This window comes from Triticum aestivum, chromosome 5B (assembly GCF_018294505.1).
Source record: "Triticum aestivum cultivar Chinese Spring chromosome 5B, IWGSC CS RefSeq v2.1, whole genome shotgun sequence".
Lineage (NCBI taxonomy): Eukaryota > Viridiplantae > Streptophyta > Magnoliopsida > Poales > Poaceae > Triticum > Triticum aestivum.
In genome coordinates this window covers 574689218-574702915 of record NC_057807.1, presented here as the reverse complement: position 1 = coordinate 574702915, position 13698 = coordinate 574689218, and the positions used below count along the sequence as shown (strand labels likewise).

Genomic DNA, 13698 nt, shown 5'->3' with positions numbered 1-13698 from the left:
CTTGGTCGTCGTTCTTGCATCCTGTGCTGCTTTGAGCGCTTCTGCTGACGGGTAGAAGAGGTGCTTCATGGCGTCCAGCCGGTGCAGCGAGTAGATGCAACGGCTGCGGTCATGCACTACAAGATTCACAAAGCGACGGGGATTCATCCTTTCCAAATTAACTCCAAACTGAATAATCTGATCCTCTCCGTCTTAAGCCTCCTGGCCTTGCTCTCAAGACACGTGAAACCTAACAAATTTTACAGAGCGCGCCGGAGGGGGGGCTTCGCTGAACAATACCTGAATCTGTGGATTTACCAGCGGATCCAAGGGTCTACTCCTGCGCCTGGACAGGGCGAGGGAGCGGCGAGCGCAAGCACATGGATTACAGCAGACATGCAGGTGGACAGCGGGAGATCTGATCTGCTGCGTTCGGGAGAGGCGAGCACAAATGGCGGCGCGAGGCGCAGTGAGATTTATTATTCCGATGCAATCTAGGTCACGCCCTTCTCGCATCTCCAACAACCGCGCTATATAATCGCCGCGCTGTAAATTTTAAATTTTTTGTGCGCGCGCAACCGCTCCGAGAGCTCAGCAAGGCGCAAAAACCGTGCGCGCGGCATAAGTAGTTCAACGCGCGGTCCGAAGTGCTATCGCGCGTTGCTACGCACGCTCCCGCGCGCTGCACACTCGAGCGCCCGCTCGCGACTTCCACCTAGCCCAACCCAGGCGCTGGCGCCGCCGCCCGCACCATCCCATTTGTTCCGGCGATCATTTCGACGCTTCCCCGGCCTCTCCCTGTGCCGCCGCTGCTTCCTCCGTCTCCCTCTAGTCGCCGCCGCCCCTCGCGTGCGTCATTCCTTCGACGAACAGCCTCCGGCCGCCCACTGTCGCTCGGTGCCCACAAGGTGTTCGACAAAACGCTTGCAAGGTATGTATTGCTTCAACTTCACATTTTTTACATGAATTTGGTGCATGTTTTTTGTAGTTTTTATAGACTAGTTTAAATTCAACATTGTAGATGGGTTCTCATATGATTCTTCCGAAGAAGAATTTGATATTGAAGAGGAGGACCTTGCAATGATCCTAGCTATGCACATCAATAAAAAACGAAGTACGATGGTTCGGTTATGGGTCGGCAGAAAATTTGGAGGGATAAGATCGATGCCGACAACAGATTGATGAGGCACTATTTTGTGGATAATCCCGTGTACCTGAGTCGTACTACCGGCGCCGGATTAGGATGAGCACCGAGTTGTTCAGACGCACTGCAGAGAAACTGGCGAGTCATGATCGGTTTTTTCAGCAAAGGAGGAATGCCGACGGAGAGCTCGCGCATAGCACCTTTCAGTAGGTGACAGCCGCTTTGCGTATGTTGGCATACGATATTTTGGTTGATCCAGTTGATGACCACTTGGCCATGGGTGAGAGTCAAGCCATCATGTGTGTCAAGCGCTCCGCGGTCAGAATTGTGCAAGTGTTTGGCCTAGAGTATTTGAGATCTTCCAATGTTGAAGACGTCGCAAGGCTTTTGGAGATGAACAAAGCTCGCGGGTTCCCAGGTATGCTTGGCTCAATAGGTTGCATGCATTGGAGATGGAAGAACTGTCCTAAGGCATGGCATGGCCAATTCCACGGCCAAGAAAAGGTTCCACTATAATCCTTGAAGCGGTGGCTGATTAAGAGACTTGGATTTGGCATGCTTTTTTTGGAGTGCCTGGTCTTTGAATGACATCAACGCTCATGAATAAGATTGCAAATGGTGAACTGCCACCGATGAAGTTTGCAGCAAATGGTCATACATACAACTATGGCTACTATCTTGCGGATGACATCTACCCAAAGTGGCAAATATTTGTGAAGTCGTTGAAAAAACCGAAAGGTAAGAAAAATCTTGATTTCCACAATGCTCAGGCGGCGGCTTGGAAAGATGTTGAGAGAGCTTTTGAGATTTTGCAAGCCCAACTTGCCATTTTGAGAGGGCCGGCTAGATTTTGGGATCAAAAGATGTTTTGGTACATCATGCACGCTTGTGTGATCATGCACAACATGATGATCGAGAATAAGCATGGCCAAGATTTAGACTACTCTCAGTATGAGCTCTTGGGACATCCCGTGCGAGTGCGACGGAGGGCTGTGAGGGTGGCCCGATTTGTTGCCTTCTATCATGCCATTCGGCGTGCCGAAACGCGTGATGGTCTTCAGAAGGATCTCATCGAGGAGTGACGGGCATGAAATGGCTGACAAAGAGCATCATGACTTGTATGTTTGATGTTGTATATTGTTGAACTATTTGTTGTATTGCAAGATGAACTATTTGTTTGAATTGTAATAAAATTAAACTATTTATTGTTGATTTATTTTGTTTGTATTTGATCTCCTTGGTTATGTTTGGAGTGCATATATTGTTTGTGCTAGAGCGCGTGCGCAGTTTTTTTTGCAGCGGCTGCTAGAACGGCTCGTGCGCGCTATACTTTGCAGCGGGCGCTAGAGTAAGCGCTCCTCGCCGCCCAAAATCTCATGACTACAACGCCGTAAATGCTTTTGTAGCGCGTCATGCTTTACGCGGCTGGAGATGCTCTTATACGCTAGCAAATACCTATACATGTCTGTTTCTATCTACGAAGTATCTATCTTATGAAATAACAGACGATTCTATGTTAAAAATAGTCTGACCCGCCGTTGTTCTTTTCAACTGTCCAAAACATGCTCTTATCCAAGTAGTAGAAAACGGAAGATGTTTACAGCCCAACACTTTGTGCACGGTAAAATTCAAGCGTGGATTTTTTCTACTGCTGGAAAAACTGTACTTACAAACTTAAGTAGGCACATCCGAGATGCCACGAGTCCATGACAACATTGAGCTGTAGTAACTAGGCACTAAACATGAAAGGGGCTTTCAATGGGTGCCTGAACTGACTTAATTGGTCGCTCCAGCGGCACTTCTTGCTTCCACGAGATCATCGACCAGACGCCGCAGATCACGGTGCGATGAGCCTCCTTCCGCCATGGCTGCGTGAGCCTTTGCGGCGAGGTCCATCACCCTGCCCCTCGCCGCGTCCGCTGGTCCTCCAGGGGCCATGAACGCGGTCACTGCCCGCGCCACAGCTTCGGCGGGGACTAGCTCGTGTTCTGTACAGCTCGTGCTTCGTACGCCGGCGCCATGAGGCCACAGCCGCTCCCCGATCCCGAGGACCTCCGTGACCAGCTTCTCGGTGATGAACTGCTCGAACACCAGCGGCCATGTCAGCACCGGCACGCCCGCCGCCACCGTCTCCAGCACCGAGTTCCACCCGCAGTGGGTCACGAACGCGCCCACCGCCTGGTGCCCCAGTATAGCCGTCTGCGGGGCCCAGGTGGTGACCATCAGCCCCCTGTCTTCGACACGCTCCTCCCATCCCTCCGGCGGAGTCCACTTCTCCGCCCTCACCACCCACAGGAACGGCCTTCCCGAGGCCTCCAGCCCGAGAGCCAGCTCGCGCAGCTGGGCGTCCGAGACGGGCGCGAAGCTGCCGAAGCACACGTACACCACCGAGCGGCCTGGTTTCGAGTCAAGCCAGTCGATGCAGCCACCGCCGCCGCCGGCGCCCACGGCTGCCGGTGATGGCCGCGGCGAGACAGGCCCTAGGAAGTAGGCGCGCTTCACGTAGCCTTCGCGCATGTTCATCTCGCTGTAGTGTTGCTCCAGGTCCGAGAATGTGTTGATGGCGAGGCCGAAGCAGTCGGCTTGCGCCGCGTAGAAGGGGTTTGTCGTGGAGCAATCGACCTCCTTTTTCCTCCTCAGGAACTCCGGCAGCTCGGTCCTCGGTATCCGTAACGGAGGGCCCGGAAACCGAGGGACCACGGCGACGACGTCGGGGTCGGGGTCGCCGCCGGCGACGTCCGGGGCAAGGAGCTCGAGGTGGCGCATGGCGAGCGACGAGAAGGCGCCGATGACGCTGAACCTGACGCACGGCACGCCAAGCTCCTCGGCGACGCGGACGTTCCAGACGAAGTGCAGGTCGGTGACGAGCGCGTCCGGGGACTGCTCCCTGATGAGCGCCTCCTGCGCGGGGCGCATCAGGGCGTCGCTGACGGCGGCGGCGTCGATGCGCCACGAGTCGGCGGGGGCGGCCTTGCCGAGGTTCTCGACGCCCCCCGGGAGGCCGTCCACGGCCGGGAACGGGTACGTCGCTATCTTGACGGGCGTGCCCTCAGATCCGGCTGCGTCATGCGTACGCCTCTCGAGCAAGGAGCGGACGATGGGGACGTTCGCCGGCGTGACGGCGACGGTCGCCTCTACGGCGGCGCCGGGGTCAGCCGCCGCGGCCAGGCGCAGGGCGAGGTCGGTGAAGGGCTCGATGTGGCTGGTCGCGAAGAAGGGGATGAGCAGGACACGCAGCTTCTGGCTGCTGCTCGTCGTGCTGCTACTGCTAGTGGTAGAGGCCATGTTCTTTCTTGGAGAGTGGTACTAACTTGGCTACTGATTGTGGCTTCTAGTTAGTTACTCGGAGCGCGCGTTCGAGTAAAGCAAAAGGATCGATGCTGGTTACCTGCCCAAGAACTAACCCATAAAATATGCGCGTCGACGTCCATGATCCAATCTAACCATTGTTATTTCTAAAAGTGAAGGTGGAATGGGTTTTCGAGACCTATATTCTTTTAATTTGGCAATGCTTTCTAAACAATGTTGGAGACTCCTTACTAACCCAGAATCATTGTGTGCAAGAGTGCTAAAGGCAAAATATTACCCTAATGGAAGCTTACAGCTGCAAGCCATTCTGAAAAATGGTGCTTCTTCCACTTGGCAAAGTATCATGAAGGGTTTGGAAACTTTTAAGCTAGGGTATATATGGCTTATTGGTAGGGGGGAAATGTAAACATTTGGAGCGACCCTTGGATTCCAGGAAGTGCTGACAGGAAGGTTATATCTCCGCGAGGTCATAGCATCCTAGATACTGTCAATGATCTAGTTGATCCCACGAGTGGTAACTGGGATAAAGCATTGCTTAGAACTATTTTCAACCCTGTAGATGTATGCAGGATCATGGAAATACCACTGAATTACAGCGCTTTTGATGACTTCATAGCTTGGCATCCGGACCGAAAAGGAATTTTCTCTGTTCGTTCTGCTTATCATACACAGTGGACACATACTTACAGAGCACAAGCGAATATATTATCGCAGCCAGGGAGGTCCAGCACCCCTAAAATTTATAATAGTATGGAGCATCCTTTGGAAGCTTCAAATACCACGTAAAATTCAAATTTTTGGCTGGCGAGCTCTGCATGGAATTTTACCCCTAAAATCTATACTCGCCAACAGGCAAGTGGGTACAGATGGATCATGTCCGATATGCCATCACGGGGCTGAGGATGTAAAGCACCTTTTGTTCGATTGTGTACATGCGACCAAGCTTTGGAGTCGTCTTGGTATCTCATACGTTATTAATGAGGCAAAGATTGTAGATCGCTCAGGATCTGTGATCCTAGAACATTTTCTGATAGCCCCAACAAGCATGGTCCCGCTGAAACCAAGTCTGAATATCAAGCAAGTAGTTCGGACGGGGGCTGGTACATATGGTGGATCGGGCGCCAATTTACTCACGGTGGCTCTCCTCCACCACCGTTTAAATGGCCTATGTCTATCCTTGCTATTGCTAACAATTTTTAGCAGGCTAACGTAAAGAAGAGTTCAGTTGTGCAAGAGAGATGGAAGAAACCTGACCCCAAATTTGTAAAGCTGAATGTAGACGCTGCCTTTCATGCTAAAGAAGGTGCTGGTGCCACAGCAGCGGTGATTAGAGATGATAGAGGGATCTTTCTAGCAGCACAATGTATTTTCATTCCTTATGCTTCTAGCGTGGTTACCACTGAAGCCCAAGCATTGAGGGATGGACTAAACTTTGCAAACTTTTTTGGGATTCCCACGAGTTGAGGCGGAATCGGATTCATTGATCGTGATTGAAGCATGTGAGGGGCAATCAAGATGGTGGGATGAAGCTGCTGCAATTTTTGCTGAATGTGTGGATGTTTCAGTTTTGATTGGGAAGGTCAAATTTAAGCATTGCTTTCGTAATTCAAATCAAGTGGCTCATGTGCTAGCCAATTATAGTTTTTGTAATAAGACTTCTAGTACATGGACGAATGAATGGTCAGGATGTCTAATTTCAAAACTTATGGATGATGTAATTCCTATCTAAGTTAATAAAGCTAGTCATGACGGCCTTCTCTAAAAAAAACATTGTTATTTCAGCAGCACGCTGTCACCACACAACCCCGTAGTTGACCCAGGCTGGATGTGTCATATTGTAATCCATTTTTTTTAATTATGTCATATTGTTATGGTGAGAGCACCAGCAATCGGACCGCTCAAATCCTTCTTCTCAAGCATTTCAGCGGACAGAGTATGGTCATTGCCCGGACCAAAATTAGCCATCCAACCAGATACCCGCGAATATGGGACGGTCCGAACACACACCTGGGGACGTGTGGCGAAACATGCCTTCTTTTTTTCCGGATAAACAGACCCTAGAAGGAAGCTAGCTCGCACGGATACGTTGGCTATCTTCACAGGCGCGCCCTTGGCTCGCTCAAGCAAGGACTGGACGATGGAGATGTTTGCCGGCGTCAACCCTCATCGGTCGCCTCTACAACGGCGGCGGGGTATCGATATGGGTGGTTCTTGCTGGTGTGGGTGCTGAAGTCTGAAGTGGTCGGGGCCATTTTCGTTGTGGCTGGCTTGTGGTTACTCAGGCGCGCATAAGAGCATCTCTAGCAGACCCTTAGACCACGAAACTGAAAACGCGCCGTTTTCAGTTCGCGGAAAATGCGTTTTATGGTCGGTTTGAGCTGCGGCCGAACAGACCCCTCACACTTAAACTGTAAAACCGAATATTTGTTTAAATTTTTATTTCCCACGTCTTCTTCTTTCTCTTGTCCGTGTCCACGGTCAGTTAACTCGCTCCTACGAAGCCGGCGAACAGCGCACGAAGCGGCCAAATACCGTAGCCGCCAGCGTCTAAGGACGGCTCGCACGAAGCGCCTCGAGTGTCCATCACCGCTGAGCTAGCTCCTTCATCGCCGCAGCTAGCTCCTGGTAGCTATCTAGCTAGCTCCTTTGTTGCGGGCAGCGGGCGGCGGCCGGGGACGGGTGGCCGACGTCCGTGGCGGCACGGACGGGTCATGGAGATGTTTCCGTAGCAGTTGGGTTCCCGCCAACTGCTTTCTCCTAATACAGGGCACCGTAGAAACTAACGCGGAAACTATGTTTTTGCATCGTGGGAGCTTTTTACCGCACCCCTTAAAATAAATTAAAGGTCAAAGGTGTATAAGATGTCTGTTCGGGCTACTTTTTCCGTTCAAAACTGAAAATTGATGGTTGTTTTGAAAATTGATGGTTATTTTACAGTTTAGTGGGATATAAGGGGTCTGCTAGAGATACTCTAAGCCAACAAGATCGACGTTGGACTTCCATTTTTCCCTTTTTACACTGGTTACCTGTCCCCAACAACTAAAAAACAAATGCATATCGATAATCCGTTGCAACCATCGTTAATTCAGCAGAACGCTGCCGCAAACTTAGAAAACACAAGAGAACGAATAAGGGCGGCAACTGGAAGGAATAAGTACATAATTGCCACATCGGATTGAGTACTTATTCGAAGAAACTTATTATGCATGGGCAGTTGAGCACTCTTTACTAATAAGTTCACACTACTGTAAGCATTCAAAAGGAAGGGTGCACTAAGTTCATAACGATCTGAATGTGACAGATTACTGGAGCAGAAGAAAAATGGTGTGTTGTTCCAAAGCAATCTAATCAAATTAATAATCACAAAATATATCGTAAATATGACATGCTTGCACTGAAACTTAAATGCATACTAACTGCATAAGATGAATGTGTACACAAAGAAGCATTGCAGTTCCATATGTTCCAAATTACTCAATTTGAGTGACAATTTCTGCAGAAGCAGAAACATGACACATGGGCCATCAATGACAATCATGAAACCACACCAAACATGGTCCAAAGTGCCACTGCCACCTATAATCAATTGAACACCGACACTAAAAAGAATAGTGGTTCTAAAATTCTAAAGAAAATTTAGATCCTCTATGTACCAAATCTGACAAACTCCCTGAAAGTTAAAACCTCCTCAAAGAAGAAGAAAAAAAAAACAGAGAAATACACAGTTACAAGCCACAGCTTGATGACACAACCAACAGAAGGTGCTTGCTCAAGGTTTCCAACAGATTTTCCCCAGGAAGAGGAGCTCCAGAACAAACTCAAGCAACGACAGCTGGCCCCTATTTCAGCAAAAGAGGGAAAAACATTGAATTAGAGCATGAGAAGCAACAAACAGTGTTGTGACACAAATAAGCTTGCAAATAAACCACACTGTTTTTGACAAAATATATCCTAGAGAGAAAAAAAATGTGCATATGGTGGATTCACTTAAAAATGGCTTTTCAAAAGCACATTTGTTCCAGTCGCAAAAAAAAAGCACATTTGTTCAGGAGAACAGGGTAGCACCTAATGGAAACAAATTGCGTGTAATGCTTGAAGTTTAGAACTATGATCGGTTAGCTCCCAAAGTTGAATCACCTGTGCGCTGGCAGCAGCAGGATGGTGCAATGGTATGCTATTGGGCATACTGGTTATAACAGCAATAATGCAAATAAAGTTCTGCTTCGTCACAGTTTAGACAACAAGAAATAGTGCAGAAGGCAGCTCTTAGAATTGCTACATGTCTTTAATAACACTGCTTATCTTTCTGGTCATAAATTTCCCGTAAAATTTATTACTGACTTACTTTGGCTGATATATTTGACACAGCTATCTGGAACTTTTCTCTTGTTCTTGAGCCAGCAACATGACCAGCCTTGGCAACCTTGCTGAAGGCACCATTCAGCCAGCTTGTTCCAGCAGACACATACCTACAAGCAGGGGAAATGAGGGCGAAGGATCAGCCATACAGGACATAGGTAAATCGCGAGCTGATATAAAAACACACATCAAATTGATTAAGTGAACAATGGCAAAGGTATGTAAAAGAAGAGACCTGTTAGTTTTCACAGCAGAGCCTGTATCGTTTAGCTTGCGCTCTGCAGCCAGCAAAGCAGCCATTGTTTTGTCAGAAACATGTAACCTTTGGTCCACAGTCTTCACCTTTTCATTTACGACTGATATCCCAGTATTTAACTTCTCTGAAAGGCCAACACGCCTATCAAAGGAACTGATCCTAGCTGATGCATTAGCCCTTAACTGATGCTTCTCGTCAAATGATTTAGCTTTGTTCACAGCATCTTGTCGAATTGCTGAACCCCTTGCGATGACAGTTGTCATGACATCATGAGCCTTGCTGGCATAAACACTAGTGGGGCTTGTGTTGGCCTACATGGTAGGGTCATACTTGAGTAATCAGTAACAAGGATGATCCACTACAGTAACATATAAGCAGATAAACCAAAGTTCTCATTTTTCTCATTTTTATTTGGGGCAGATTTCCACACAGTGGCCCGTGATTGATGGGGTGTAGGTGATATTACAAAGAGAAACGAAAGAAACATAAATGTACTGGAATTCAAAGGCACCTCAGTAGGTTGTTCCAAATCTGCAGTAGGAGCTGTACTTGTCGCCTCATTCACCACAAGTTGCTGCATGATTTCAAAATGGACCTCTCTATGAAAAAAGGACGAATAGAGTACTGCCATTTATGTAACATTAATTCGTTGAATAGTGCACCTGTTCATTAACAGGGATGTAGATGTAATCTTCAGCAGAGGTTATGTTCACAACTCGATCCACAATTGTTGCTCCCTGAAAAAGAAATAGAATATATATTATTTATAATGTTTCACACTATCATGCATGGGGAAGCTTATCAACATTTATTTGTTTTGCAGTTATGCAGATATATGGAACGTGGTGATGTGTAAAACAGTGAAATAGACACAGAGCTAATATACAACTACAAAAATTCACTGGAGACCTGTCAACCTGGAAGGCCCCTTGATTGGAGCAAGGACATGTGCACATAAAGAAATGACTGGCATGCTAGTTACTTCAAAGGACAAAAAAAGATCACGAAGTCAAAGAATTGCAACGGCAAACTCGTAGTATATTATGCAGCACACTTCTGTGGCAATCAAAGCAGCCATTATTAAAATACTAATTTCCTTCTTCTTTACTCAAACATGGTCAATGGCCTCTACAGATTTTACAAACAAACAAGTAGCGGTGTCAACTGCCATTCCATCATATTGCCAGTTGATGGACATGACAATACAGCATATCTTACCAAATGATTTAAAAGCAATGAAATTCAAATGTGGTTTCCAATTCCTTCCTAAGTTTGGTCATGTTCATCTATTGTGAAAAAAGCTCACAGTGCAAACAGAATGCCACAAGAGGGCAAAACGATTAGAGTGAAAGATTTCTATTCCTCCTAATTTCTACATCCATGTCAACTGTCCCCAAGTGCAATTTATCATGGAGATAAATTTCCTTTCCAGAAAAACACACTTCAATACTGATATCGATGGGGAAAAAATTAGGTCCAATGCAAAAGCCATAACAGCTGCGTATACCTACCACACTATTTACAGTTCACGATGACATTGACATTGACAGCACACGAAATCATTCATTGTAGATAGCAATTGACAACAGCAGCACAACCAGATTGCGCAGACGAAAGTAAGCATCGGATGATTGGGCAAGGCCATACATACCGAGAGCAGCAGCGCGATCTCCAGGGCCTTGGCGTCCTTGAAGGTGACGTAGGCCGTCCTCCCCGCCGCCGCCCCGTCACTGCAGCAGCAAGCCCAGAATCGCAATGCGGTTAGACAGACGGGACACAAGTGGGGAGGGGAATTCAGGAAGGAAGGGAGCGGGCGCTCACGGCCTGATGTCGACGTGGTCGATTTCGCCGGAGAAGGAGAAGAACTCGCGCACCTCCCTCTCCCCGGCCAGATCTGAGATGTTCCGCACCCGCACCGTCCTCGTCCCCCTCCTCCCCTCCTGCAACCACAACCCACGGCCCGTCAGCGACCGACACACTCCGAAAAACAACGACGACGGCGCCGCACGGAAAAGCAAGAGCGGCAAAAATCACTCACCTCCATGGCGCGGCGGCGGGAGAGAAAAAAAGACCGGCGAGACGAGACGCGAGCCGAGGGCGGGGATCCGCGGGAGGGCTGGCTGGCAGGTGGAGGTTGGGTAGGGTTTGGTGCTCGGCTCGCTCGCTGGGGGCGATTTGTAATGGCGTGGCGTGCGTGCGTCTGTCTGTCTCCGCGGCTGTGCTCGCTCTCGCCGCTGCCTCTGTCTGCTGGCTGGCTGGCTGGCTGGCTACTTTTCTCTCCCTCGAGCAGCTCGCTCGCGTGCGTGCGTTGGTCGCCGAGAAAAAAGGCCGGGTCGATAGTACCACCACTGGGCCCCCGAGCGGGATGCCCGTTTCGCCCTCGCCTGGGAGCGTGGGCGGGCGGGGGGCTGGGCGGGGGAGCGAGGGGCAGGAGGGTCAATTCGGGAGGCGGGTCTTACTCGGGCGACATGCTGGCGTGCTGAGTTTGCTTCGCGGCGGCGCCACCTCCCCTGACCTGTACTCTACGACTACTAGTCTAGTATACTATTAGCGCTCCTTAAAAGGTGATTAGCGCTCCCTAAACAAAAGTGATTAGCGACCCAATAATGACGCGGCATCGGCTGGTCCAGTCTACTCCGGTGGGGGGTCTGTTTGGTTTAGGCTACGGTGGGCCGAGGGGACTAGTCTAGTCTGAGGGGGAGGACGGGCGCGCGCGGGGCCACTGGTTTCGATTTGATTCGGTCAAGCGTCGCGATGGTGGTGGCGGTGGTTGCCCAGGCCCACGGACAGCTCGGTCCTCATGATCCGTCAATCTCTCTCTCTCTCTCTCTGCCCCCGCAACGGAATGGTGACAGAACCTTCCGTTCCGTCGTCGAGCATGTGCGGCTTGCGTGCGTGCGTTCGCTCCCTCTGCGCCCTCTCGCTGCTGGGTGGCCCCGGCTTTCAATTCTTTCCTTCTCTTTTTTGGTGATCACGATTCAATTCTTTGCTTTCCTTTTGGCAGATGGCTTTCGTGCCGCCCCCCGTTGCTATCGGCCGCAGCGACTGCTCACCCGTAATGAAAAGCCAAAACAAAACATGCCTATCTGGTTTGCCAACGATAATCCCTCATTTGGCACGACAGACAGAGATGATGGACCTCATCCTCTTATCTTTTGCCCTTCTGCTTTGCTAGCATCCGTCACGTTGAAGAGCGCCCACCTTCTCCAAGCAAGGTGAGAACAAACACAGGCCAATGGTTGTTAGCTGGCCAGCTTTGCTTTTCACCGTAGTACGTGCTAACATTTGGCAGCTCCAAAATTTGCCCAAAAGATGGTTTTGTAACGGGGGGACTAGTTTCGAATGGTTGGCCAGTTATGTTGGTAGCCAATTTTCTGCACCAAGCCAAACAGTCTTTCTGTAAAACAAGTGTCGTATATAAACTTTAGTATATACTTCCTCCGGTCCAAAATTAAGTGTCGTGATTTTAGTTCAATTTTTGAACTGAAATTTTGGGTCGGAGCGAGAGCTTTTCTTTTTGCGAATAAAACTTCAGTGATACAGAACGAAACTAATTGAAGCTCGGTGGATATTAAAAGATCTGCCCCATCCTCATGTGCGGGCGCGCACCCACCCATCCTAGTTTCATGAGCATTGAAGAACACGAAAAGGACCGGCTGACAACTAAATGGTCTAAATGAGCCTTTGCTAGTACTTCCTCCGTCCGGGTTTATTGTGCCTCTTAGCAACACTAGCGCGTCCCTGTTTCTGAGGCCTGTAAATGGAACCAATGAGTCGTTCCTCGATTCTTGACAAGAGAAACTAACGTAATTACAGGTTGGTGCAATTAAAATGGAACAGCCTGGCTAGACTAGCCAATCCATGCATTTCCATCCTTTTTTGATTGGGCATGCATGGGCCCATGCGGCTGGGATTAATGCATGTGCATGCGTCCCTGCGTAGCCCAAAGGAGGGGAATTAACTTTGTGCTTTCCAAAATGCTCGGTAATAATTAACGCCTGCTAATTATTGGAGTAGGATCTCTTCATACGAGGCTCCTTTGGTCCTGCAGATTTGGCTAAGAAGCCCAATAAATCCGGACGGAGGGAGTATGGTTTAGGGATTCATGTTTGTGGCTAGGTTACTGGTCCCATCAATTCCTGAAAACATGGCATCTTGGACATGTTTGTAATCAAATTTTAGAAGCCTTACTTGATAGTATTGATTTAAAAAAAATCAGAATTATGGCATCTTGGACATTCTTTTTTTTCCTTCCAAAGATCTGAGTCTATGCATAGTACTAAAAAACATGCATATAAGAGCAGGAGTGCCACCAAATATAATTGTTGAGTTGGAAGAGAGACAAGTATATGAAGAAAAAAGAGGTTACCTTCACCCCACAAATATAGGATAATGCAATCATTAATTATCGGGGTTTTATATGTGACATGAATAGAGTAGGTTACTTTTGGTGGCAACTAAACTGTCCCACAAGAGTTTTGGCTGGGCACCATGTGTGCACAGGGTTGAAAGATGAAAGACCAAAAAGCTCTGGGATGGCTCTTTGAGCCTTTGATGATCTAAGCAGTTGTCGTGCATACTTTCGTTTATGTGATTTCCCTGTTTTAGATGTATGGCTTGGAGTTGTAAGAGTTTTTCAACTAGAACTATG

General features: G+C 48.7%; 2 protein-coding genes across 2 annotated transcripts; both read right to left on the bottom strand.

Annotated features, from left to right (window-relative positions):
• Positions 1-2710: 2710 nt before the first annotated feature.
• Positions 2711-4668, bottom strand: LOC123116980 (UDP-glycosyltransferase 73C4-like). Its single transcript, XM_044537840.1, has one exon. The coding sequence runs from the start codon at positions 4406-4408 to the stop codon at positions 2900-2902; it is 1509 nt and encodes a 502-aa protein (XP_044393775.1). The 5' UTR covers positions 4409-4668; the 3' UTR covers positions 2711-2899.
• Positions 4669-7880: 3212 nt separating this feature from the next.
• Positions 7881-11318, bottom strand: LOC123113316 (binding partner of ACD11 1). Its single transcript, XM_044534513.1, has 8 exons — positions 11086-11318; positions 10869-10987; positions 10699-10777; positions 9710-9784; positions 9559-9621; positions 9027-9358; positions 8778-8901; positions 7881-8271 (listed from the first exon to the last, which is right to left on the bottom strand). Exons 1-8 carry the CDS (start codon positions 11089-11091, stop codon positions 8251-8253), a joined length of 819 nt encoding a protein of 272 aa, XP_044390448.1. The 5' UTR covers positions 11092-11318; the 3' UTR covers positions 7881-8250.
• Between the last annotated feature and the right edge of the window lie 2380 nt (positions 11319-13698).

Coding starts and splice junctions, on each gene's coding strand:
- LOC123116980 (XM_044537840.1), bottom strand. CDS start 4,408: ATGGCCTCTACCACTAGCAGTAGCAGCACGACGAGCAGCAGCCAGAAG.
- LOC123113316 (XM_044534513.1), bottom strand. Junction 10,778..10,868: donor GACCACGTCGACATCAGGCC/GTGAGCGCCCGC, acceptor TTGCTGCTGCAG/TGACGGGGCGGCGGCGGGGA. Junction 9,622..9,709: donor ACATCCCTGTTAATGAACAG/GTGCACTATTCA, acceptor GAAATCATGCAG/CAACTTGTGGTGAATGAGGC.